General features: G+C 35.7%; 1 protein-coding gene across 2 annotated transcripts; it reads right to left on the bottom strand.

Annotated features, from left to right (window-relative positions):
- Window positions 1–704: 704 nt before the first annotated feature.
- Window positions 705–26,737, bottom strand: gata5 (GATA binding protein 5). Of its 2 annotated transcripts, XM_058762296.1 has the most exons (8): window positions 26,437–26,737; window positions 10,131–10,255; window positions 6,361–7,020; window positions 4,310–4,479; window positions 3,017–3,145; window positions 2,493–2,577; window positions 2,017–2,144; window positions 705–1,539 (listed from the first exon to the last, which is right to left on the bottom strand). In XM_058762296.1, exons 3-8 carry the CDS (start codon window positions 6,878–6,880, stop codon window positions 1,420–1,422), a joined length of 1,152 nt encoding a protein of 383 aa, XP_058618279.1. In that variant the 5' UTR covers window positions 6,881–7,020; window positions 10,131–10,255; window positions 26,437–26,737; the 3' UTR covers window positions 705–1,419. The 2 variants fall into 2 exon arrangements, with proteins under 2 accessions (XP_058618279.1, XP_058618278.1); XM_058762295.1 differs by lacking the exons at window positions 10,131–10,255; window positions 26,437–26,737 and adding an exon at window positions 7,600–7,924.
- Between the last annotated feature and the right edge of the window lie 862 nt (window positions 26,738–27,599).

Below are 27,599 nucleotides of genomic sequence, written 5' to 3'. Positions count from 1 at the left end.
AATTAACAATTTTAACAACCACCTTTGAAAACAAAATGGGACGTTTGGTCTTTTTTGGTGGGAATAAAGCCAAAAAAAAAAAAAAAAAAAATCTTCAAATATTCTGAGAGACAATTAAGTAAAATAATATTTATATTCAACCTGTTCTCATGAGAAAATGCAAATATTTTATGAGGTGGCAATTTCGTATGAATTCATAAGATTTGATTCATACAAAAACACGATTTTCAGAAAAAAGTCAGAAAGTTAAAATGTCAGTGGGGTGTAGGCAGATCATACAAAAATAAAAAAAATATGTATGAATGAGATACATGTATTCATATGAATTAGCCACCAATTTGGCAAAAAAATGGAAAATGCATGTAGTGCCATGAGAGTATGTTAGTATATTAGTTTAAATCCACAGAGTGGTTTGTGGACAGTGAAAAAAATAAATAAATAAATAAATTATATATATATATATATATATATATATATATATATATAAATAAATCCATGGAAATCACCCCACAGTCCTCATTATAATAAAAACAGGATGATATTGATGTCAAAATATGATAATCCTATAAAACACACTTTTGCCTGTTTGACCATCACCAGCCTTTAAAAAGAAGATTGCTTTTTTATCTACATAGTTTTGAACTTTTTTTCCATTAATTACTGTTTTTGAAAAAAATCAAGGAGCATTACGATATTTCTATAAACAAGTGCGGACACAAAGCAGATGTTTGGCAGTTTTATATGCAATAAAACAATGATATAATTCCAATATATATCAACAAAATACAGCAAATAAATTTAGGTTAACATATTCAGACAAAACACAATTAATATAAATGTGCCCCTTTTCAAAATTTGCTGAAAAGCGAGGGTCATTGCACTTTGGATCATCGGAGGAATACAATACAGCATTAAAAGTGTCTGGAATCAGCAAAAACAACAATGAAACTTTTAAAAGCCTCATCCAGGGAAAGTATGCGATCTAAAGTCATAACGACCATAAAGACGCATTCCCTGAAGGATAAGGGGAATTATGGGAGAGACTTGTGTGCCTCCACCATTCTTATCTCAACATAAATAATGTATCTTAAAAATTAATCATTAACATCTAAGCCATGAAACATGTTCAGAAGTCATAAAAAGCATGTTTTTTGTCCTCCCGATCATTGCTTAAGGAACTTGAGAACTGTTGCCGAGCCGCAGCTTCTGCTTGTCGCCCACCGGAATTGGCCGTGACATCACAGACCGATATGCCACAATAAAGCAACGAGGCAAAGTAGCACAAATTACAGTCAATCTCTTGCATTCCTAAGCTCCGTCTCTCTACATTTGTGTAAAGGTTCTATTAGGTAGATCTTGTTAAAAGTCTTTTCTCCCAGAATGCACTGGAGAGGTTTAGAAAAGGTAGTAGGTCTCACATCACGCTTGGGACAGCGCACACCAGGAATTCTGTGGGGCGATTGACGTCGGGGTGTATGTGTAGTCTTCATATTTGATGTCCACATGTCCTGAACTGGTACTGTCCAACTGTGTCGATGCCTTATAAAGAACAAAGAGAGACATTGTTAGATGCCAAATCGAGCTTTACAGTAGATGGGCTATTTTTAAAGGGACAGTTCACCCAAAAATGAATGTCGTTCCAATGCAAAGTGTTAGTTCATTTAAAAGTTAATAATGCTGTTTTGGACTTGGACAAAACAGCTGAAACATTGTTCAAAATAGGTTCTTTTGTGTTCCACAGAAGAAAGAAAGTCATACAGGTTTGGAACAAGGTTTCGAAAGGAAGGTTCATTTCAGTGAACATTTTCATCCTCCAAAGAACCTTTTGTCCAATTGAAAGGTTCAGTGAAGGTTATAGGTTCTTCATGAAACCATAAACTTTCTTTTTTAGAGTGAATATGAACTCTGGAATCAACCATTTATCTATCCTATCTTTAATATTTGCCTTTCAGCGACGGTGACATTTACAAAGAAAAAATACAGTTCAGTCAATCAATCAATCACATGAGTACATACTTGTGTGACTGAGACAACAGTTTGGCCTGCATACGGTGAAGCTGCGATATTGGGTTCACTCTTTATTGTAGAGGCGTTCTCTGATGCAGGCAATGAAGTGGGAGACGTAGCGCCAGACACTGTTGACCCTGAAGACAAATAGAACAAAATGTGACTGACAGCCACAATAAAGGAACAGCAAACTGGACATGCTGGTTATTGCAAATGACAATTAATGGCGTCAAACATTCGCTGATGTTTGTCCTGGTGCCGCACACGCACCACATGTCGACTGAATGCAGAGAAAAGTGCTCTCTCTCTCTCTCTTTCACTCCCTTTTCCCTCCCTTTACTCTCTCGCTCACCCCATATTTCTCTCCACACATTCTCTGACTGACTCACTCCCACACTTCTATCCAAATCACTCATGTCTGCTTTCGTCTAAAAAGGAACCTTTTTCAAAAACATCTCTTTTAAAATGCTTTTCTCAACTCTTACCTGAGGATGCTTTGGTTTTGGGCATCTTTGGTTTGCGTTTTCTCGTCTGAATGCTTTCTTTCTTCATTGCTAATGGCCTTGGTACCTAAAACAAGAGTACAGTAAAAGCATTATAATTTTACTATGACAGATTATTCATTATGCAATCAATCAAAAGCTGGTGGTTTAGTTATAATGGCGGTTGAACTGGGTGAGAATATGGGTCTTGTTGTTGCAGTTGTAATTAGATTATATTTCCTTTTTTCTTGTGAGAGTCAGTTTGGCAGCGGTGAGTTTATAGAACACTAGTTTACAGAACAAAGCTTATTTAAGCGACTCCCCTTCCTTTCTTAGTTCTCATTCTCTTCCTATAAAACACACCTATGACCTCTGTATCACGTGGACTACAGGTTTGCACACGCACACACACACACACATGCACACTGACGTGCTCATACACACAGCGTGCACTCTCCCAAATCGAGCTCTAGTTAGAAATATCAGTCTTGTATGGCACAATAATTCCGGCTGAATCACGCACTCACCCCGTGGAGCTTCATGTACAGTCCACAGGCGTTGCAGACGGGCTCTCCCTCTGCGTTTCTCCTCCACAGCGTGGTCGTACTGGTATGACAGTTAGTGCAACACAGACCTGCTCGTCGTGATGTGCTTTGCTGCGGAGACAAACATACAGAAATTTAGGGAGGTGATAAATATAGCAGACTTTGACAGAAATGTACAGAGCTGAAGAGAGGAACTGACACAGGGAATGAAAGAAATAAAAATACCCCTCAGACAAAAGGGGAGATAAAATATAAATATATTTTTCATGAATGAAAAATATCCTGAATCACAAATGTGTTATTCAAAAGGTTGCATTTGCATTTCTTTTAAATGCAAGCAACTGTGGTCATAAATAATAGAGAAAATGGACGGGAACTCTGTGACCAGGCCTTTATATTCATTCCAAGCATCATTTTATGAATTCAAAGGAGGATTTTAAAAGGTACACCTCATTAATATTCTTCTAGAGAAAGAATGAAGCTTCTCAGCTGAAATTCAGCATAAAGTTTGGCGTTGTTTTGAGCTTTGCACTGCTTGGGCTAAAAACAGACCGACCCAAGGACAAGGTCATGAATGCAAAAATGAAAACAGAGAGGTAGAGACGAGTGAGAGAATTGTGTGAGAGAGAGTAATAAAGAGAATGTGTGTGTGAGAGAAAGAGAGAGAGAGACTCCTGGGAAACAGGACAGCGGTGACGGCTTTGCTCAATTTCTCTCTTTCACTGGCCTTCGCCAGTACTGACCCTGGGATCAACCCGCTACCCTCTTAACATGAATATAAATGAGCAAAAATTATTTCATAAAAGTATCAGCTAAATATTTCCAGAAAACCAGCAAAAAGGTATACATCTTATCTGGGAACATCAGGATATTTTACACTTTTCCTTCTAAGTTTGAAGTCTGTATTTGTCTAATAAAAATAATTTAATTTCAAGTATTTGCCAATGAGGAATAGGCCTACTTTACATTAAAAATTATTTGTCTGGGAATTTGGGGTTGCTTCATGTGTTAACATCTAAATCAACTGCTTGAATTAATCTGACAAAATATAATTTAATATGATTTAATGAATCATTATTTCATTGAATAAATGTTTATATTATGTCAAACCAAAGAAAGTCTTTTTAAAGGGTCAGCAGGTTAGGTGCAAATAACTGTTTAAAGTGACACCTGCACCTGCTCACTTTTTACAATGCTGCATTGGAAAAGTTAGCGTAAAACCTAAAAAAAAAAAAAAAACAAGTAAATGACGGTAAGTAACAAATGGGCATTTACCAGGCGTTTCTGTGGTTTGATTAGGGGTCGATTGATGCCGTTCATCTTGTGGTAGAGGCCGCACGCATTGCACAGGTAATGTCCGGTACCGTCTCTCCTCCACAGCGGCGTTGAGATGGAGCCACAGTTCACACACTCACGCCCTTCACCCGGCAGCTCTTCCAGCATGTCTGAAAGGAGATACAGTTAGTTTTTAATTCATTTCCCAAGGTTTTCTTCTAGGTTCAAAGTGATTTACGAGAGGACAATGTTCGTTAAAATCATAAAATACAAGGCGAGACGAAATAATCGTTAAAGTTCAAATGAAGGGAACGATCAGTGTAATGAGATGTTTTCAAGATGTTACTGTCGTAATCGTTGCTGTTTCTTCCCGTTTCACTTCTCTAAAAAGCCAAATATCAATAAACTTAAATGGACAAAAAAAGTTTAACGATGCATATTGATCAAAAATCATTGAGACGCTGCGTGTTTTTAAATAGCCTACGCGCCTTTTCCACTTTAAAGCGGTGACTTGACTATCAAAATAAAGCTCTTCCATCACACAAAGAATTCTTTACGTGTTGCGTAATTTCAGACTAAATTTAAACATTTTAAAATATGTTCAAATATAGGTATAGCTATTAATACTTTCATTTTATGGAGCGTTCTAAAAAGTTTACGCATATAACACAAGATCATTTAAAGAGGCCTAGTTATTATTTCCCTACCCAATATGTTCATATTTGCTAAAATAAATAAATTAAATTAAATAACTAGACTTTTATTTATGAGTTAAGAAAAAGCCTAATGTATAATACAAGTTGTTTTTAATTTTTAAAGCCCTGTAAAAACTCCACACTTTGGATTGATTCAAACAGACCAATAGGTGAGGCCTGGTGTTTTCTGAACATCAGCGGTATGGAATGTGACAAAACTCTAGACGGAATGAAGAATGGATTAATAAGAGAATATCCAGGGTCACTGGAGTGTCTATTGGGGCGGCTGACGAGGCACGAGGGCCTCAGGCGAGCGGAATGTCAATGGGGCTCTTATCAGTGTTAAATATCCAGGGGTCACCGATCAATCAAGATAATGACACGTGACGCTCTCCAACAATTTATTTCAAATAAGACGAACGTATTAATAATCTTTGTAAAATGATGTGTTGTGGTTTTGCAGTTGAAAATGTCTAGGCTATTTGATCTTGTTGAGTTTTTTACTGATGGACTGCTGTAATCTAAAATGCAGCTTTACTCAAGTAGGCCTATATTAAACAATTTTCGTAGCAAAAACATCAAAATACGCAGCTGCTCAATATCAAACGCCCGAGCCTTATGCAAGCCCGAATAAATCGCCCTCGGTTGTAGAAAGAAATGTGACGTTTTATGGACTATCAAAGAAAATGTGTCCGCCTAAAGCACTGAGCTTCAAAGGGAACGGCCGCTAAATGTGTATCTGACCGTAATGGTCTGTTTAGAAAAGTTTGATCAAGGTGACAGTAGCTTGGATAGTTCTCACAATTATGAGGTGTGCACGGGACCCTTTCATCAATCCACAAGTGGACATACAGACAATAGCAGGGAATTAAATTAACATTTAAATTAAATTGATTGCATTGCCCATTAAAAGATGTGTATTAGTGGAATAAGATCAAGTTTTGTTTTGATAAGGTTTTGTAATGTGCCTCTGTACCCTAGCCAAGCTGGTATTCTAGTGCCTTCTAACAACGATAGTCTAACATAAACACCAAGACAGCAATAAATAACCCTCAACACCACTGCTATAAATTGTGTGATCACAGCATCAAACGAAACCCCCTCCATTCCAACCATTTTTTGCCTGCTGACTAGAAAGATGGATTTTAAACTATTGCCAAATAACGACCCAAATGTAATAACTGACTTTAAAATACGACATTTGTGCAAAAGGATACTCAAGCCTACAGAATCCTAAGCGAAATTATTTTGTGTGTTAAAGTGATGCAGTGTTATTTTGTTAAAGTTATTTTGTCAGTGTACATATATTTACAATAGAGAGAAAAAAATAATAACTATTGTGAAAAATAATTTTACCTAAACTGGACCTCCTTCCCGGTAGAGTTCCCTGGCGTCCCTGAAGACCGATCATGCCGCCGTCGAAGGGCCCTGGCGTCCACGAGGTTGCCATCTCTGGGCTCATGTAGGCCGCGTACGGACTGGAGTAGGAGCCACCGACGGAGCGCACCAGGGCACTTCCATATTGATCTGCACGGCCGCTGTTACCCAACACCAGCGGATTCTGGTACGCCGCGTCCCTGCCGGTGCTGCTGCTTACCGGCGGGCTGTGCGAATAAGAGAAACCGGGAGGAGGATGAGGGCTGCCTGGGTTAAAAGAGGAATTCTCCGTGCCAGTCTGTGGCCAGGCGTGGTGACTGCCGAGCCCGTGGGCTTGATGCGAAGACTCACACGTCTGTAGGTAGGGCAGGGTCTGGAGCATGGCAGGTACACGGGTGGTGGGCACATACACAGGTGAGCTAGCAGACGGATGGATGTAGTTCCCGGAATCGTGTGCGTAGGGGGACGGGTTGGAAGATAAAGCCAGACTCGAATACATGATGTATCCAATGACTAAGCTATCCTTTCAAGTTGTGAAATCTTAGAATTAGCCCAAATTGCAGTAAAAGCCTCGATAAAGTCCAAAATCTCCAATGTAACGGTTTGGTGAGCAGCGGCCTCAGAAAAAAGAATTCACTCCTAAAGGCAAACCAAAAATAACAAATCTAATTATTTTCGCATAATTAGATAGTCTAAGGTTTATGCAAATAATAATAATAATAATAAAAACATATATAGAGAAATAAATATGGAGAATAAAATTGAATTCAATGAAACATAAATTCTTATTTACTAACAACATAGGCTATTCCAACATTTGCAACAATGCTTTGAAATCAGGAATTTTATAAACAATCATAAACTGGAGGAAAAATACATCGGCTATTGGCTACAGTCAAGATGGACAAACTGTTATAATTGTCATGATTTTTCGGTTATCTGTATCTTTCGATTTGTATTTAATAGACTAAAATGACATTAATTACTGTCCATATCTTTACATAGGGATATAAATAATTATCAGCAGCAGTCTCAGATATCCTGGGGAAACCCTATACCGAACCATTAAATCATCTGTGGGGATCGAATCAATCCGCACTGTAATCTCTCTAACATCTATATTTTATCACTGAAAACGCAGATTACATAAAAACGTTGATAGCTGTAAGGAAAGGGTTTATATAATTTCATCCAAGAGCTCTCGCTGTATTATCTCACCAGATAAGGACGGTTAGTGATAAAGTCAGGAACCCTCTTTTCCAAGTGACTTGATTGAATATCGCCGTGGAAGTTCCCAGTCTCTTCTTTCTTCTTGATTTTAGCCCAGAATTCAAACTTCAACGCGTCTGCGACACGCGAAAAACTCGTAGTTGTCCTCTCCGCGTTTGGACGTGTCACGGTGCCTTGCCTGTAGTGTGGATATAGCTGCTGCTGCAGATAATGCCTAATATAACTGTTCTCTGATTTGCTCTCTACTTTACTGCGAGTTATTTGTAAGAGCAGAACCACGTGACGCGCTCCAAAGGTAGGACCCATGGAGGAGGAGAAGAACGAGGGATAAACTAGATGGTGTGTTGCGGAGGAGGGGTGTGCTCCTACCTGTAAAATCTATATTTGCTGAGTCCACTGTATTTTAAACGATTGTGTTTTTAAGTCGATGAAAGTTAACTTTTAAAAGACATTTAAAGCAGTTGGAAAATTGCTTTGACTGAGGCACCAAAGCAACTATGATCCACGTATGCGCAATAGAAACATCACACATTGTTCTTTAGTGCTATAAAACATTGTTTTACTTTTTTACTTGTTATAATTTAGCTACTTTATTTCAAATCATTAATATGAGTCTAAATACGTTCCAAATAATACCAAAGCACTGGACTAATACGCGTTTTTCTTGCGCTACTATGTTTTACAGTAATGGCTTGGGATTTTGTTTGTACTTTCTTGTAAAATAAAAAATGTTGCAGTAAAATAACCTCGCTGTCTGTGCGAGAACGTAAAGCTCAATTTTATGGCACGATAAATCTGGATGTGTTCTCTATAAAAGCTGTAGAGAGATAAGAGATACGAGCTACAGCTTAGTATGATGATACAACAATAATCACACTCATTATACTCAGTTGGAAATATTGTTATCTTAGCGGTATTGTTTGAGTTATCACCCCTCCCCTTTTTTCGGATAAAAATATTAAATATGTAGCCTATGTAAATAAATACATTAATTGCACGTGCTAATGTAAAGATAACGCTCAATAATAAATTCTCAAATAAAAGCGCATTGAGTAAAATAATAACAAGGGATGATACAAAATTCTTAACGCACGTTCTAGATTATTTTTTAAAAGGGTTGAATAACGAAAAACTCTTCTGCGCAAGGCAATTGGCTCAAAAATATCAAATAGGGATTTCACTTCTCAGATAGGCCTATTTAGGGATAAATTCAAGTAACCAAGTGTTGTAAATTTCTCTTAAATTTCAGAAAGGTGGTCGCCAATCAGTCTCCTCGACAGGCCGCTGATAATGAGATTAATAAGTGATGTTGCGACCTGTGAACTCATCGCTCTCGCCACAAACGCGTGGAGAGGGCAATTGAGCACACACCCTGTCTGCAGTGAGGGAGCCAGCGACTGTTTGATCACTGGAGAACCCACACGGGCCAAATAAATCCTCCGTTACCTCTCAGGCGTTTCATTTGATCAAAGCCGTCTATATCTGAGAGTAGCCTTAATCACCACAGAGGATTTTCAATGGAAGCCGTTTCGTTTTGTCAATAGATAGGCCTATAAATATTGTGGTCACGGGTTTGACACAAACCTGAGATAAAAGTAAATAAAAATGAATGATTATTAATGTGTGGTAGCGTACCTAAATCTACACCGTTTTAATATTGAATTAATATTTTATTTTACATTATTTTTGTTTTTAAAAATTTGGGGAATCTAGCTATTTATCACCTGGCATCCATTCAATTATCCTAAACGATATTTTGAAAGACAACCTCTGCCACACAGACAGCCGTCTTGACAGACAACCAAAGCAAGAGCTTAATGATGCAGAGAAGAACTGTAAATTCTGTTCTGCATGAACGGTCACGCGCAGTGCCAAGCGTTTTAGTTGTGTGTGTTTGTTGGTGTGCTATTGCTGGGAAAAACGCGCGCACGCGCGCACACACACACACACACGCACGCACACACACACATACAGAAATGCGGGGAGAAATCTCTATAGGCTGTGTTGTCTATTTTAAATAGTTATGTTTTTAAAGATGAACTTGCCTTGTCACAGAACGGCTTGACATATTTTATACGCATTTATTTTTAAAAATAAATGTAAAGATGCGAGAAAAACGCAATCACAGCTGGTTAATTGCAATTAACATGTCGCGATTAAACATAAAGAACGACGAATCTTACAACGAGTTAAACAAATTACGCTGCATTTTATATTCTGGAACTCATTTAAACACATAACCCAGTTTAATTTTTTGAAATGACGTTTAGAAAATCAGATAAATCTGTTACCATTAGCTAAACAAAATAAACAAGTGTCTGAGTATACAACACTGTTTGTAAGTAATAATTCGATGGATAGTCTTCTGAGATAAAGTAAGATTGGCAGAGGGGATACTGAATGACGTCAGGCACTGGGAGACTGAAGGAGGGGAAACTTGAGTTATGAATCCACCACAGACTAATTACTTCCATTCATTGACGAATGACTACTAGCTTAATTGATTTAGCATTTCATACCTTTCACGACACCGTTCTGGTTGCTTGAAACTTCTTCAGTTCTTCTACATCTGTTAAAACATTATTACACGTCCAAGAATAAGATTCGACCATGCTTTGATCAGCCTGTCGAAGTTGTTGGTAGCCTATAAATAAGTATAAAAATAAATAAATTAATATAAATGATAAACAAAATACGAAATGAACTGAAAAAATTGATTAAAATTTTAGGGAAACAATTGAACAATTATAAACTCATTGTAGAGGGGGAAAAGTCTGGGTACAATTCCAAAGAAAAAGATCAAATCAAATTTGCCTGCAAAGTGATTCCTTAAATCATATAGGCCCATGTTTATCTTCCAAAAAAAAAAACATATATATATATATATTGTTACAGTTTTTATTACATTTACTGTTGTGTTGAATCAACAATATTATTATGTAGGCAACTATAGTCACCATAATAATTTTCGTAAGGACTATTTACATAACCAGAGACTGACCGGGGGGAACAGTTTGATGGACAGCTAATGAGGCTCGCGCGGAGAGGGCCTCACGAGGCACCTCATTCATAAGCGCGCGGTATCAGCCGTCCCTCATGAGAGACAGGCATTAAACCCAGCCTTAACCCCCAGCGTTTAGTAGCCGCTGAAACACTCAGGACGAGCCTATTCCAAATCATGAAGGGATCAGCAGGAGATTAATAATGCTCAATGCGTCTTAACGACGGCGCAAAAGAGACACCCTTCGCTACCTCTTCACCAACACTGTTGATGTGCTCATCTTACCTTGTTATTAGACGAGCCACACGTCTAACTGTGACGGTCGTTCTCGATAAACAACATAAATCTTCATATTATATCGGCGTTATAGCCTACGTCAAAGTCTTCAAAAATAATAAAGATTCTACTTTTACTAGGATTAGATTATACTGGGATATATTATAATAGTTAAAAAAATAAATCGTTTAACGATTTCGCTTTCTCTTTTCGTTTTGCACACCATCATCTTAATTTCAACTTTATTTTTCCTCACCTAACCTAACTAAATTCAAAGTGGTTGAAACAGTGCATCACTGAAGGCCCTCCCTTGATTTTATTTAAAGATGTAAGGCAGCAATTAAACGTAGCATTTCAGTTTTGGTGTCTTGAATTGTTTACAGTGTACTTCGATGCTGTGGTTTGTGTAAAGCGCGCATTCCTTCAAGGTAAACGGAATTCGAGTCTTCAAGTTTAGAAGCAGGCTGAGATAACTCAAGAATGCTTAGAGGTATTTACTGTCTATATATGGTACTTCTCGACTAATTTCACCTCCACTGGTACCTTGCATTGTGTGTTTGCAGAGGAATTTATTTCTCCATCTGTGTGTCTGATTGCAATTTCCATCCATTTCCTGCATATTGTTTTAATAGCTTTCATTCCGGCTATATATCAACTACATCACAAACTATATTTCACACAAATTATGCAAATCCTATTTATGTACAGGTTACTTATTTTTATATATCCATTATTTATTGAAAATTAAGCAATAAATAACTTCAAAAGTAATTATTTAAAAACTAAAGCTTTATATTAAACACGATTATTATGTAGGCTACCTTAATTTTGATCTTTCCTTTATTTTTGACATTTGTCTTAGGCATAAACCAATTTGTATGACAAAGTTTCTATTTATTTCCTGTTTATGCCTATTTTTCTTATTTATTGCCTATTTTGTTTGATTGTTTCTGTAATTCAGTATTTATTTATAGATATTTATCCACCTCTGTATAGGTTTCTTATTTTCATATAATCATTATTTATTGAAAAAAAGAATATATGATTTAAATTATTTTTTGAAATCCTGAAAAACTAAAGCATTATACTAAACAAGATTATTCTGTTGCCTATATTATTTCAGGCCTGCGTTATTCTTTCTTTTTGTGTTAGGTATAATCACATTTTTATGACAGGAATTACATTTTTGTTGTTATTGTTTCCTGTTTATTTCTATTTATTTCCTATTTTGTTTGACTGTTTCTGTAATTCATTTTTCGTTTCCTATTTATGTATAGTTTACTGATTTCATATATTTATTATTTATTTAAAAAAGAAATAATATATGACTTTAAAATACATTTTTTTTAAATACTGAAAAACTAAAGCTTTATATTAAACAAGATTATTCTGTATATTATTTCAGGCCTATCTTATAGCCTATATATCTTTTCTTTTTGTCTTGACATTTGTGTTAAGGTTTAATCAAATTTGCATGACGTGCATGATATTTTTGGTTTTATTGTTTCTGTAGTTCATATTTATTTATCAAAGAATACAAAGATTGAAAGAAATCTTGTCCTTGATCAGAATAAAACTATGGTCAGTCTGTTGTGGTTTTTGTGGATGGTTCGGCTCATAACTAAAGACACTGCAGCCACTAATCAAAGTTTATGATGTAGTGTGTGACTGTTATGACTTTGTGTGTGATAATGTGGTTTTAGTACAGAGATTATGAGGTTTTGGAGTAATGTCATGACTTATATTTGAGATGATAAGATCATGCTGATTTCAGTTTGACGCTTCTTCATTTTTTTTTTTTTTTTTTATGTTGTCTTAGTGTGCTTTACCTTGAGAAAATACTGCATGACGTTTAATTCGCACATTGTGATTAGACCAAACAACCGTGATGAAATTGAATGTTCTGATTGGGAGCTGATTGTTTTTTGATTATTAAAACAATGGCTGTATGTAACTGAATGACGTGTAATATCACAGCCTGTGTGTGTGTGCATTGGCGTAGCTGGTGTGTGGTTTGGTCCAGTGCAGGCGAGCTGGGGAATGTGGAGCTGGAGTCAGGCTAATCTGTGAGAGCAGAGAGACTGGCTCCTGTCTGCCTGTCTGCCAGGCCTCTATCTGTGCGTCTCAGTTCACACCCTCCCTCCCTATCTCTACTGCAGCGCTGGGGCACAGCATGGGATTCAGCTGGCCTCCACAGGGCCACGGACTACCAGTGCACACATACAAATCTAAATCATCTCTGCTAGATATGGGGAAAGAGCATCCAACATAAAGACTTGTGAGTTTTACAGCATCTGTGCCAACAAACATAATCGAATACATACACAAACAAATACACAACATGAACTCATATGCTCGCTAACATTTGTATGTTCTATCAGAAACATGTGGATTGAAGAGTTGATCCTCATTAAAAAGCCAGATACACAAGCAGGCAGTAGGATGTGAATATAATCACACACAGAGCCTACAGGATTATCGCCCTCTCATTAATGTGTTGAAAATAACACCTCCCCTGGCTATTGGGAACCATATAAACCAAATATATTCAGTGGTGTCCAAAATATATATTTTTATCCTTTTCTAATTAAATGCTAAATCAGTGTTATTGTTTTAATAATAAAATATATTATTATTATTATTTAATAATAATAATAATTATTATTATTAAAAATCTAATTAATTTAAAAAATACATAAATACTATTACATAATAATAGTATTTATGTATATTTTTAATCAATTAGATTTTAACATTTCTTTTGAAACTGGAATCGTTACTGCTGCCCCACTACTCAAAACAGGTTCAGATTGATTTAATTATTCATTTATGAATGAATGAATGAATGAAAGAAAGAAAGTGATACTTTTATTCAGCAAGGACATATTGAAATAAATTCCAAAGTTACAGTAAAGACGTTTATGTTACAAAACATTTTTATTTCAAATAAATAATTTTGTGTAATAATACATTTTCAAGTATGAAACAATCCTGAAAATAAAACAACCATATTCAGCCCTGATAATAATAATTACCATTTATAATAATATGATAATAATAGTTATTATCAGTATGATGATAATTTTTCTTTGAGCATCAAATAACTTTTTAAAAATGATTTCTGAAGGATCGTGTGACACTGAAGACTGGAGCAATGGCTGCTGAAAAATTTAGCTTTGCCATCACAGGAAAAAAAAAATCACATTTTAAAATATCTAAATTTAGATAATTGCAATTTTAAATGAGTAATATTTCATAATATTACTATTTGTATTGTATTTTTTATTAAATAAATGCAGCCTTGGTGAGCATATGAGACTTTGTACAAAAACATAAAAAAATCTTACCGACCGCAAACTTTTGAACACTTTTATGTTCTATTTTTGTCTGCAAATTCACTTTAGGGATGAATATTTCTTATTTTTTATGGACGTTTAGATCCCACTTTACATGGAGGTGGTAAGGTGACCTCACCAGTCAGACTGCATGGCTCAAAACGATTACAGATAATATCAAATCTGTGTAATTTATCAACAGAGAAACTGGCCATATACCCTTCTTTTTGTGAGCAGCCCACCAATATGTAATATAAACGCAACTGCAACAAAGCGTAAGACAAAAGAACATGTCTGCAATCTTTCCAAGCCCGCTCGCTCATTCCACTAAAAACTGCTCATCAGGAAACTGCTTGACAAAATCAATACAACACCAATATGTTACCTACTAAATGCCTTTCAATTAAGACCAATGGAAGCTCATGTGTTAATGGGTGGTTTAGGAGTTAGTGTATTGGCACAACATCAAGGCAGCTTCATTCAGTGGCTCGATAGGATTAAGTAATGCAGTACTATGTGTAGTCTATGTATAGAGGAAGTTCCTCTCCCTTTCTAAACAACTAGAAATGTGTAACTGAATAGCACACAGACTGAAGCTGCTCTTCTGGGTGTGAGGGAGGAAGGAGGGTTGTGAATGATTCCACGTCAGACAGGTATGGCACCCGTGACTGGGTGAGTCAGAGAGGTGGCACAGGAGTCACTGGGGCACAGGTCACATGCACATATGGCCATAGCCCAGCTAAAGAATCTCACTTTTAACTGTGTGTCTTTGAGTACATATGCTGTATTTGCAGTATTGAGCGTTTGCAGTACACATTTGCAGTCTCCGACCCTGCTTTGTGTGTGTGTGTGTGTGCGTAAGGTAAACGAGTCAAACATGACATTTATTCAGTCATTCAATTTGAACATAGTCCTAGTCTGCACAAAAGCCACGCTCTTATTCTGTTCTTTCTTCATTTTCTAAATGCAATCAGCCAGAACCTCTTGAAGGAGATAAGCCTGCATATACCGGATGTAGTGGCGAATAGATATGATTATGAATGGATATGAAGTATGCAACCTCTCTACAATACCACTAACCTCCCATGATACTCCATGTTTCTGACCATAATTCATCAACCATTCACTACTGTACCTGACAAGATTGTCGTCTATGACTGTGGGCAACTTAAGGAATGTAAACAAAGGTAGTCTAGTTTTTTTGTAGGTTACATATTGCACATAGTGCATTAAATGCACCATCATTTATATTCCTTAATATAAAGTAACGCACCACATGCTTCATCTGAATTATGAATGTCCAAATGTTTTGTTACTATCCATGTAAAAGACGTATTATTGAAGGAGAAATGTCTGCCAATTATTAAAGGAGAAATGGAGAAAACTTGGGGATGCGATGCACTGATAATTCTGTAATAAAGAGAAATATCATTAAGACACTATATCTCAGTGAGAATCATATATACCGTATATATATATATATATATATGCATGTATATACACACATAAACACACACACACACACACACACACACACATATATATATATATATATATATATATATATATAATTTCAGTTTTAGTTTGAATTATTTTAGTTTTAGCACATCAAGTTTAAACTTAATTAAAATGAGAAATGTTGCCTCAGCAAAAACTTTTTACATATTTTATCTTATTTCAGTTAACGTTTTTTAAAAATTACAAGATAAACGCATCATGATTTTATAATTTCTTCTATTTTACTACAATAGTTTGTTAACTATTATATCCCTAAATAGTGCTAATTATTTTGATGTTATATGACATTAAAATTAAATTGTATTTTGTCTAAATAAACGATAAATAAAAAACTACTTAAAATACTTAAATAATAAAATAAAACACTGAAATATAAAATCAATCAGTTTAGCCATCTAAACATTATAAAGTGCAGTATAAAATATGGAGTTTCATTCTGAGATAAAAATGATTACAGAGTATTAATACATTTATAATCATTTATTCTAATTAATTATAAAATTAGTCATTAAAATTAATTCATAATAATAAATTCACGTAATAAAGTTTTTAAAGATTAATTTTAAGTGAGTGTTAGATAGCAGCAATATTCAGTGTCATCTGATACCTCTAATCCATATCATAATATAAATATTATAATATAACATTATCTCTAATATTAGCCTATAACCAATATGGTATTGATAAAGCGTGTATCTCTAATAAAAATAAAATCTGCTTATCTAAAAAAAAATATCCCTACCAAAACAAGTCATAAAAAAACACAAAAAGTGTCAAAACAGCATACTAGATAAGAGACGCTCTGCAACCGAGAAAGTGTTAAACGTTGCTTAAATGCTGTGAGAACCCTTTGAGGTTTCCGTTCTCTGAGCATTCAGATAACTTGAGTTATCTAATGCAACTGAATGACAAGAAGGAAAACAGACTCTAGCACACAGAACGAAAGCCATCTTAAAAGGAGAGATGGAGTCTCTAGCAGTGAGGTAAGACAGCTTTAACAATGAGCTCACCAGGAATAGCTCTGGATCATGACGTCAGCACACAAAATGCACTACACAAATCAAAGTCTTGTAAGTCTTGACCGTAATAGGGCAAAAATTGATGAAGTTGAGCAGTGTAAACGGTTAAGCTCATTTGGCCAGCAATTATTAGATTCAGGAACCGTCTTTGTTCTGCTTTATGTGCTGTAGTTTAAAGCTCTCTGCCGTTACCATTTCACTGCATAATTGTCCAAAGACAGAACATTTTCCCTGCGTAGTGACCAGCTGTAATGAACAGTTAAATAGGGTGTGAAATATCTCCCCCTGATGCCCCATAAAAAACAACTTATACACACCATTTAACCCAACCACATACACACACACCAGCCTACAACCAGCTGTCCAAAAGCCAATTACTTATCACAGACTAACTACTCTTTTAAAGGTTGGAGGAACAAAAACGAGGGACAATAATGTGTGTGAGGTTACTGACAGGTCTGTAAATCTTAAGAATTGCCAAACAAATCTGGGTTTGGCAGATGCGAACGCTACATGTTTAGTGCTAATCGTACATTGGTTTAGAAGTAATGATGATCTGGGCTGCTTTTCATCCTTCATGTCCGGCTCTTTAGTTCCCTGTGTGTTTGCCAGGCCTCTACAGAAACCCATATCAACCTGCTGAATAGCTGTTATAATATAGAATGCTGATGACCAGTGAGACCTCAATGCAGAAATCCAACATTTAACATCTGGAACGATATTCTGCAGAAGAATAAAAGATCCAGAACAAAATTGACAAAAAACACATTTAAAATAAAAAAAAGTCAAAAGTTTGGGGCTGGTGTGATTTTTAATGTTTTTAAAATAAGTCTCTTATGCTCACAACAGCTACACAGTACATTTGATCAAAAATAGTGTAAAACGATAATATTGTTAAATATTACTACAATTTAAAACAGCTGTTTCTGTTTAAATATGTTTAAAAATATAATTTATTCCTGTGATGCAAAGCTGAATTTTCAGCATCATTACTCCAGTCTTCAGTGTCACATGATCTTCAGAAATCATTCTAATATGCTGATTTGTTGCACAAGAAAAAAAAATTATTATTATCAATTTTGAAAACAGTTGTGCTGCTTAATCTTTTTGCAGAAACTGCGATAAAGTTGTTTTAGGAATAAAAAAACTAAACAAAACAGCATTTATTTGAAATAGATAATGTAAATAAGGTAATGTAAGAACCCCATAAATTTGTACATCCTCCAGAGCTTTTAAGGTTATACCATGGAGAGAAAAAAAATCTAAGGGGGCAGTTCAGTGCGTTTATATTTAAACATAATTTAAAACTTTAATAAAATGTCATTTTACGAGTTGTAACAATCCTGACTGTAATATGGCCTTTGATGTTTGTGATATATTACTGCATTAGATCATGTCCAGGTTTTTTCCAGATGAATGCATTTGCATTTCTGTATGAGCGTGCATGTGTGTGTTTGTGTAAGAGAGAGAGAGAGAGAGAAAAGGAAGAGAAGTATGCATGTGTGTGATCTCAGTTTTTTTAAGCAGAAAACCGACAGACAGATCACGCAGAGGAAGTCTGTATGATATCAGCATTACAGTCAGAGACCCTACGGTCAGGAGGATGTAAGAGTAGACTATGTGCATGTATAAAAGTGACCAGTGAATATAACAAACAGTCACTGCATGATACAAGTTCTGTTAAACTGCTCCAACTACCAAAATGATCAGATTTCTAAACCAACACTGTGACATGGTCAGCTTTACTCTTCGCTGCCTCCCTCAGTGAGTCAAGCCATTACTACAACTGACTTGACAAATCACATTTGTGATAGTGTTATCTATATCAGGTGTTTTATCTGTTAACCATGATGTATGAGAATGTATACAAAAACAATATACAAAACTAGTGTGTCCTGAATGTAGCTTGGTAAGAAGATGAAGCAAGAAAATCATGTAAACAAGAATGGACATGCTGATCGAGGTAAATGAAAAAAGTTAGTCAAGTTAGTCAAAAAACTAGTCAGATCAGTTCATACGCTCTTTTCTGAAGCCGTAATTGCTGAACATATGAAATTAATGAATCATTTATGAACAGTTGTTACTAGTTGTTAATGTAATAATCAAAGGACAAAGATTCAATCTCATAAATCATTGACAGTGATAAAGTGAAAAAACATCACTAAAAGTGGAAGAAAATGACAGAAAAAAGAAAGGAATAGGATTTTGTACTTACAAATCAAGGATGCATTAAATTGATCAAAGGTGACAAAGACATTTATAATGTTATGAAAATTTTGAACTAATTATAATAAATAAAAATTTATAAAATTATTAAATTTAAAAAAAAAAATCAGCTTCCACAAAAGCACCATATCAGCATAACTTTTTAACAGTAGTGTAACTGTATTATTCCATTAATTGTCATCTTACCATTTTGCAGCATTTTAATTTTTTTATTGATTATCGATTAAAACTCATTCTTAATCTAATCTGGTTCATTTATGTTCCTGATTTACTTTTTAATAAACTAATCTTTTACAGTCACATTAATAAGGTTTTGTTAAATCTCATTACGTTGTCACTAATTACACAAAAGGGCGCATTAGGTAACATTTCATTACGAAAAGAAATTGTATGTAAACATCTCACTACAAAAGCCAAAATGTCAAAGTTCACTCCATGTTTTCTCAGCTCTTCTGGTTAATTAAGGTGACAATAGTGACTCATTGACAGAGAGAAGTGAATTTGCATTGAATGGAGCTAGAATGGTGTCCTTCCCCACTGGTGCTTTAAATATCCCCTCGTCTGTTTACTTTCCCATCCATGACCCTAAGGAAGAAACGAGAGAAAGACAGAGAGCGAGAGGGAGGCCATCTTTGGCAGAAATGAGGTTTATGTATCTGTGTTAAACGCCATTCACACTTTAAGGCTCCTCATTCATATGTTTTCACAGAGAGTGTGAGTGAGAGAGAGGTGGGGTTTGCTTGATGTGGTGCAGAGGAGTTGCGCAAGTGACACTGGGCCTGAGCTGGCAGCTTACCCGAGTCATTCTGCTGAGAGTCCACATTCCTTATCACACACACACACACCCGCACGCACGCACGCACACGCACACACACACACCTTCTTGGAAAAAGATGCTAAAGCTGTAAAAATGCAGGTCTGTACATGTGTATTATTTGTTAAGATGTGGACCCTGCACACTCATATATCATTCAGGAGACAGAAAAATAACCACAACACCTAACAGGTCCGATTAGTGCTGGCTAATAATGAAATGGCATTGTATGTGCTATTACTGAGCAAGTTCTGCATAATATAAAATACTTCATGAACTCAACCACAATATTCAATCTGTCAAATCATATGTGATCATTTCAGAAATCTGCCTATAAACCCCAGTGGCCACATCAAAATATTACATCTCCTCACAAATATTACACTCCTCACTGGACCACAAAACCAGTCATAAGGGTCAATTTTTTAGGATAGGACAATATTTGGCCGAGATACAACTATTTGAAAATCTGGAATCTGAGGGTGCAAAAAAAAACAACATCTAAATATTGAGGAAATCACTGTCCAAATAAAGTTCTTAGCAATGCATATTACCAAAGTCTCTTTTTACTAATCAAAAATTAAGTTTTGATATATTTACGGTAGGAAAATTGACAAAATAGCTTCATGGAACATGATCTTTATATCCTAATGATTTTTGGCATAAAAGAAAAATCGAACCAACAGTCATGCGACTAGTGTTGAGTCCCGAGCTTACATTTGAACACCAAGGGTGTTCACAGAGAAATCGAACCTAATTATATCCAACTATTTAAAACAACAACATGTACAAAAGCGTGCAACACTGGTAACTAAAGTTGAAGGTCCAAAGGTGTTGAACCAAGGCTGAAAATTTCGCATAAAGTCCAACAATGCTAACAAACTGCACGTATTCTTGTGGCTTTCTCGCTTAAGTAATTAATACGCTACTAGCCTGTTAATAGCCTAACAATCACGGCTTCAGCAAGAAGCGTTTCAGAAATACTGACACAGATTTAGTCTACAGTTCTGCTTCTTTATAGGATAAGCATACTGCCTACTGTCTCATATTATTTATTTACGGCGTGAAGAAAAACAATAATAGCTAAACCAGCCCTGGTTATTCATAGCTTTATTCAAACAGTCAGTCGTGAACTCTAAATGTTTTCCATGAACTTCTTGGAAAGTCACATTTCAAAAGCGCAAAATTACTATCATGTTGATCTCGTAGGCTACTGTTCAAATCATAAGCCTATAACACGTATTTAATGTTGGATTGTTCAAATTATTTAAATGAAAAGTGAGAAACGAATAAATTAACAAACAATAACAATTGCCTGAAATGTACCTATACACGATTTATTATAGTTTGATAACAGCATCATTTGCTCTTTGCTTCAACAATATCAACCAGCCCTTTCCTTCTCTACCCACCAGGTGGCGCACTTTCACAGTATTTACGGCCCCAGTCATCATGAAGTCACAGGTTCTGCGTTAGATGCCATTCTTCACTTCACTGGGACTTTTAAACAATATAGACATACATCTCCAGTGAAGTAAAATGTCTCGGCCCCATAGGAAACATAATTTTTTGTCATTCATTTAGAAAGGCAGAAACATAAGGTTTAGTAAACCACTGCTTTAATCTAATCATGAAAAATGAGGTGAAAAAAAAATGAGGGTGAGAATTTGAATATTAAACCTTCCCATGACTGACTTATGAAATGAGTAGAATATAACTGGAGTATGTATTATTCATTATCAGTTTATGCATTATTAATTTGATTTATTATTATCAATGCATTATTTAATTTTGTATAATAAACAACACATTTCTTTTGTTGTTGTTTAAAATACAAATATATATTCCCTAACAGGCTAAACAGGAAATAACAAGGCAAACTTAAAGAGACCTTGACTGCCACTATCATCCATCCATCCATCTCTCTCTCGCTCCCTCTCTGGTCACAGGGGACTGATTAAATGGTTGTGTGTGTGAAGAGCTGAGACAGGCGAACAGGGTGCTTTAGTGAATGCTACGTAATCATATTAGCTAGCACTTCACCAGATAAAGCAGAGGGAGCAAATCACCACCAACACATAATGGACCTCAGAAAGCACATCAAACACAAAGAGGGGGGGAGGAAGGGATAGATAAGAGTTCGATTGATTCCCATCGTCCTAGTACATATACCTCTAAGCCAAACACACTCCCAGACTTCTGCCTTTTAGACGAGATGTCACCTTTCAAATACAGTTGTGCTCATTAGTTTACATACACTTCGAGATGTAAGATGTTTATCATTTGCAAACAGAAGCGTGATCAAAACAATGCATTTTGTTTTTAGCACTGCCCTGAGAAAGCTGCGTAACAGATATGTATATATACTGTCCACCAAGCAAATTTAACTCAAATTACACAAATGATTCTATTCAAAATACCCTTGTTTCATTAACATTCTCAGGCATCAGTGACTGGCTTTTATAACAGCCTCAGTTGAATCCCTCTGTTGTTCTGAGTAGCAAATCAGGTCTTCAACATAAGTAATTGTGAAGGAAGCAACGCGTGATATTAAGATACTTTGAATAGGATAATTAGCGTATCAATTATTTTTTCTAACAGTTTCCACAGGACATTCATATTTTTTGTTAATATATTGAAAATTCAGCCATAAACTGTAATTGTTCAGATAATCAAATGATGAGAAAATATAAAACCACAATTAACAGAAAAATCAGTGTAATTCATTTGAACTAAATATGTCCAATTGCTTCCGTAAGACAAACTACAATTATTCTTAATTGAAATGCATAATAATTAGAATTATGCAAGGTCTACAGCAGATTATGCAGAGTGCAAGTAATCAAATGATAAAACCACAATATGAGATTGAGACTTTATATATTTTCTTTTCAATTACAGTTTTTTTTTAATTGGTTTAATAGGTGTACATTTTCAAAACTCTTAGAAGATCATTGTGATATGTATTGAGGACATTTGAATTAATCACCAAAACACAACAGTATGATCTTCTTTCAATTTAGTACTTTTAACAATCAATTCATTCAAGAGCAAACAATGCAAGATTCAGGTTTCAAATCTCCTTTGTTGCTGAAATAATTGCAGTAATAAAGGCAATAATTGTCATGTTAGAAAATACACTTAAATTACCTAACTTGCATATCTCACATAAAATCAATAATATTTTGTAAAAGTATTTATCCATTGTGTTATCAAAAGGTGTGATGAACGAATGAATGAATCCTCACTGTGCCATATGGCTGAATCTATATTCTAGCTGAATTTTTCAGATGTAGGGTGAGTTATAGTAATGTGCAGTCTTTACCATGGTAATGCTTCAATATACAGTATCACATGGCACAATGTAATGTAAAATGCTGTATTTGATGCCATCTGTCTCCCTTCTTCTGATACATCTCTGACCAGTTCCTCTCCCTTGTGTCCTGCTGTATGTTCACAAATAGCAAAACACACCGTTTTACAAATGAGGACGTCCTCAAAGGGAGGTTTTAGGTACTTTTGTCAAGTTTTGCTTAATTCTGGGTACCAATTTGTCCCCAAAAATTGTTTACTGTAACGTACACACACGCACACAAACACACAGGTTTTCCTATCATTATGGTGATATTCCATAGGAGTAATGGGTTTTATACTGTCTCCCCCTACACTAACCCTACTCCTAAACCTACTCTTATGATTTTTTTTTTTTTTTTCTCATTGGACCCAAAAAAGGACAATGATTTCAGATATTGCCATCTTTGTGGGGACATTTTGTCCCCATAAAATAGGGTTTACCTGAACCACACACACACACCCTTACAAAATAGTGGTTATCATCTTAGATAAATCACTTTTAGTGTAAAAATAATTCAGTGCATTTGTTTATCCCTTATTTGAAATCACGCTCTATAGAAACTAAATATCTATTGAATCTATATCTATAGATGCACCAAATGATTCACTGATTAACCATTAAGATGAGTTAGATTAAATAATAGACAAATGTATTAAACTGAATGAGAAGTCATGCTAATGAAAAGTTTTATGAAAGGCAATTACTGTGAATGAAACATTTATATAGATGAAACACTTATTTTGTGTAGTGAAAAGCATATTTTGTGATTGTGTTTATTGTACTAACATTACATTACAAAATTGGATTTTTTTAAAAGTATACAAAAAGAAGAAATTTATTTCAATTTATTTTCAATATAAATCTCTGATCTATTTATCTATCTATCTAGATAGATACACTCTCAGAAATAAAGGTACAAAAGCTGTCTCTGGGGTGGTACCTTTTCAAAAGGTACACTTTTGTACCTATTAGGTTCAAATATGTACACTTTAAGTACTAATATGTACCTTTAAGGTACCAAAATGGACCCTTTAGGCACAAACATGTACCTTTTGAAAAGGTACCGCCCCAGTGACAGCTAGTGTACCTTTATTTCTGAGAGTGTAGGATAAAGTGAGAATTGTTCAACATGAGACAAACTTTAGTTGATAAAAAAAAACTTTCTCTCCTATATATATTCCTTAAAACCCAAGGTCTCTCTGCTTCAAGTAAAAAAATATCCTTTTATTGTCCCTGACTGGTTTAAAAAAAAAATGATTCCACTTAACACACACACAAATTCCCTAATGTTTCTGTAAAGCAATGAAGACACAATTTTAAAGTTGATATGGCATTGTTTATGAGGGAGCCACATCCAAAAGCAGCTGGAAGAGTGTCCAGAGGGAAACACGATCCGGACAGAGTGGAAAAGCAGTACGTATGCAGTTTGTCAGAGATCCCGGTGGTCTTTATCAGACTGCTGGTTTGTGTATATGTGTGTGGGTTAAGGGAGTTCTCTCTCTCCTGATCTATTTTGGGGCACCACCTTAGTAAGCACAACTGAGTCTATAGAGACACATCACACAAGCACTAAGTGTCACACACACACACACACACACACACACGGTGCGTATCATCACTAATCTTGAGCTGTGGCCACATGCCAGTTGGGAAAATACTTGCTTTTTCATTTACCCTTACACAACAAACCACATTATGTAGGGGTTTCCATTGTTTCATTTGGTCCAGTCTATGGATGGTGACAAACTGTTTTCTGTAAAACTAAATCAAATAAAAACCCACAGGCAGGGTCTTTTTGTGATTGAGAAACATGAACAGAACTGAATCTTTCACTCATACACATAGAAAAATAAGGGTTTAAAATTGTATCTTTTGGGGTACAACAGTTTGTCCCTGGAGCAGTACCCTTAAAAGGACATATTTGTACCCTTAATAGGTACACATTAGTACTTTAAGGGTACGTATTACTACTCTAAGGTACTAATATGTACCTATTAGGGGTTAAAAAAAAAAAAAAAGGACAAATATGTCCTTTTAAGGGTACTGCTCCAGGGACAAGCTGTTGTACCCCAAAAGGTACAATTTTAAACCCTTATTTTTCTGTGTGTACTGTGTGACAAATACCCACTGTTACTCAGATTCATCACAATTCATTCTGCAATACTATCGACTTTCTCAGAAATCACTTAGTGTCAAAAGCACTACAATCCTGTTTGCAGTCAGACAGGGGTATAAAATAAGCGGAGTGGGCATTTCCTGGAAGAAGTCATCAAATAATCAATGTGTGAAAGGGTCAGTGTTTGATCGGAGAAATGCAAGCTCCAGTGTTCACATTTTTCGGACAGCACTAAAGAGTATCAACATGCCACAGATACTGTATGCCTGCAGAGGTCTGTCTAAAACAAAACTCTAAAAATGCATCCAAAGGTGCTATATTCTCTATAAAATCAATCCATTACTTCATGAACCCTCAGAATAGGTTCATTATAGGAATTGGGAGTCCTAACACCTGTAGGTAAGTTGGTCAGCCCAACCGACAGGCTAACAGGGTTTATTTTGAAATAATGTCCAAATGGTCCATCCATGTTCTCCAAGAGGTTGTGGTTTGGTAGCATCAGCAGAAGATGACCAGATAATGACAACAATATGCAAACATCTTTCAACATTAGCTGCCATACATATACATGTGGCAACATATACATTTATATATACCAACCTTTAAACTAGTGTTTCTAGTTCTTCCCTTAGAATTCAAGTAGGCCTATTAAACACGATTTTTATTATTTTATTTTCATGAAGTTGAAATTACACTGACCTGTGGGTCTTACAGAAACATAACTTAACAACCTCGGAGTAGGTCAATTTAAAAAAAAAAAAAAAATCAATGTCTCTGCGAAGTAAATTAATTATTATTCATTATTCATTCACTCACTCACATATCCATTCATTCACAATTCTTAGGCCTTTATTATATGGAAGTCAGTGCTCTATAACGAGCAATCATAGTTGCATTAACCTTTAGCACTGGTGGAGTCCTGGAGAAAACACCTCTAATGAATACTTAATACCAAGCCTACTGATATGAATAAACTCATATATATAAATAAAAACAGCACAAAGTAGGCTAATTCCGCATTGGCAGGTCACTTTCGACAGATCATCACCGCTAGTAGGCAACGGCGACTTCTCGCGATACTTCATGATTTTGCCAGTAGCAAAGAATCAGCATCTAAAGTGACAGAGAGGGACGGGTTACTGCCGACAAAAGGGGACAAACTCACCGTCTCTTTAATGAACGCTGGAATGAAGAAGGGCCTCGCTGTCTTGATCTCGGTCCCAGCGGCCCGTGAAATGAGCGTGTGTGCGGGGCGCGAGGTGACGGCCGAGTGGCAGCGCGCGCAGTAAGCACATTTTCCGCGCGAGGCTAATTAAACCTCCACAGAATAAGTGGCGTCCTATTAGCGCTTCAGAAGCCCGTCCCGTTAATAAAGCAAGCTGGATCGATGCCCTTCATTACCTTGTGTGCGGTTCCTCTCTAAATAAATGCTTAAAATACAGGATAGCCCAAAGCTGTTGCTGGTGAAACAGCGTTTTAGAAAGAGTCCAAACCTATTCGTTAAGTTTACGTCGTGATTACACGTGCCAAATATGATTGGTGAGCTTTCCTCAGAAATTGTAACTTGACTTTTCCCCTTTAATAGTCAAGTAAAAGTAATTTTTGGACAGTATAAACTTTTGAACATACATAGGGTCGAAAAAAATCTAGCTCGGCTGTATGTGTAGATTTATGTGAGTATTGAAAGGTTTTTACAACGCGTGTGTGCGCGTGTTTTATGAAACTTAAAATTCTAGCTAAAAACCCTCATTCCAAGGTTTTTTTTAATTTTTTTTTTATACATATTTTTAAACAAATGTTTTAAATGATGGGAAAACCCTATAAATAAATGAATGCATAAATAAAATTAATAAAGGTAATAAAAGAGCTGATGTAGGCTTAATAGCTATAAGAAGGGCTTGGACCTTTCTCTATGAAATTGTGTATGACCCTCTCGGGTAATATCTTGCACTAAAGCCTTTCTAAGAAGGATTGTAAGCAAAAATGTATAGAAGAAATTAATAACACACAATGTCATCAGGGAATAACATTGTGTTAACACAGGCACCATGCGTATTTTCTTTTTAATGCCCTCCACATCAAAAGAATAATTTATTCATTGAGAATGAATTTACCAGAGTACAGGCAAGAACCTTATTTTCCCATCCTCCCCTGAGGCCGTCATGGCTGACTTGTGTCATATTTACTGTGTAATTGATTTTTAAATGCATTCTTCATCTTGTTTGCCTCCTGTTTCCCCACCCAGAGCAATTGATCTCCCTGCACTCGTCTGCCGCTCTCCTTTCTTTTTCATAAAGGAGCGGAGTTTGATAAAGAGCAATTTTGCTC

The sequence above is a fragment of the Onychostoma macrolepis genome, chromosome 23 (assembly GCF_012432095.1).
Source record: "Onychostoma macrolepis isolate SWU-2019 chromosome 23, ASM1243209v1, whole genome shotgun sequence".
NCBI lineage: Eukaryota > Metazoa > Chordata > Actinopteri > Cypriniformes > Cyprinidae > Onychostoma > Onychostoma macrolepis.
The sequence above is the reverse complement of the archived record's forward strand: the minus strand, read 5'-3'. Positions and strand labels throughout refer to the sequence as shown.

Excerpts from the sequence above, each read along its gene's own strand:
- gata5 (XM_058762296.1), bottom strand. The coding sequence starts at position 6,880 with ATGTATTCGAGTCTGGCTTTATCTTCCAACCCGTCCCCCTACGCACAC. Across the intron at positions 2,578-3,016 it reads TGTACATGAAGCTCCACGGG|GTACCAAGGCCATTAGCAAT; the intron begins GTGAGTGCGTGA and ends CTCTTGTTTTAG. Across the intron at positions 2,145-2,492 it reads CAAAACCAAAGCATCCTCAG|GGTCAACAGTGTCTGGCGCT; the intron begins GTAAGAGTTGAG and ends ATTTGTCTTCAG.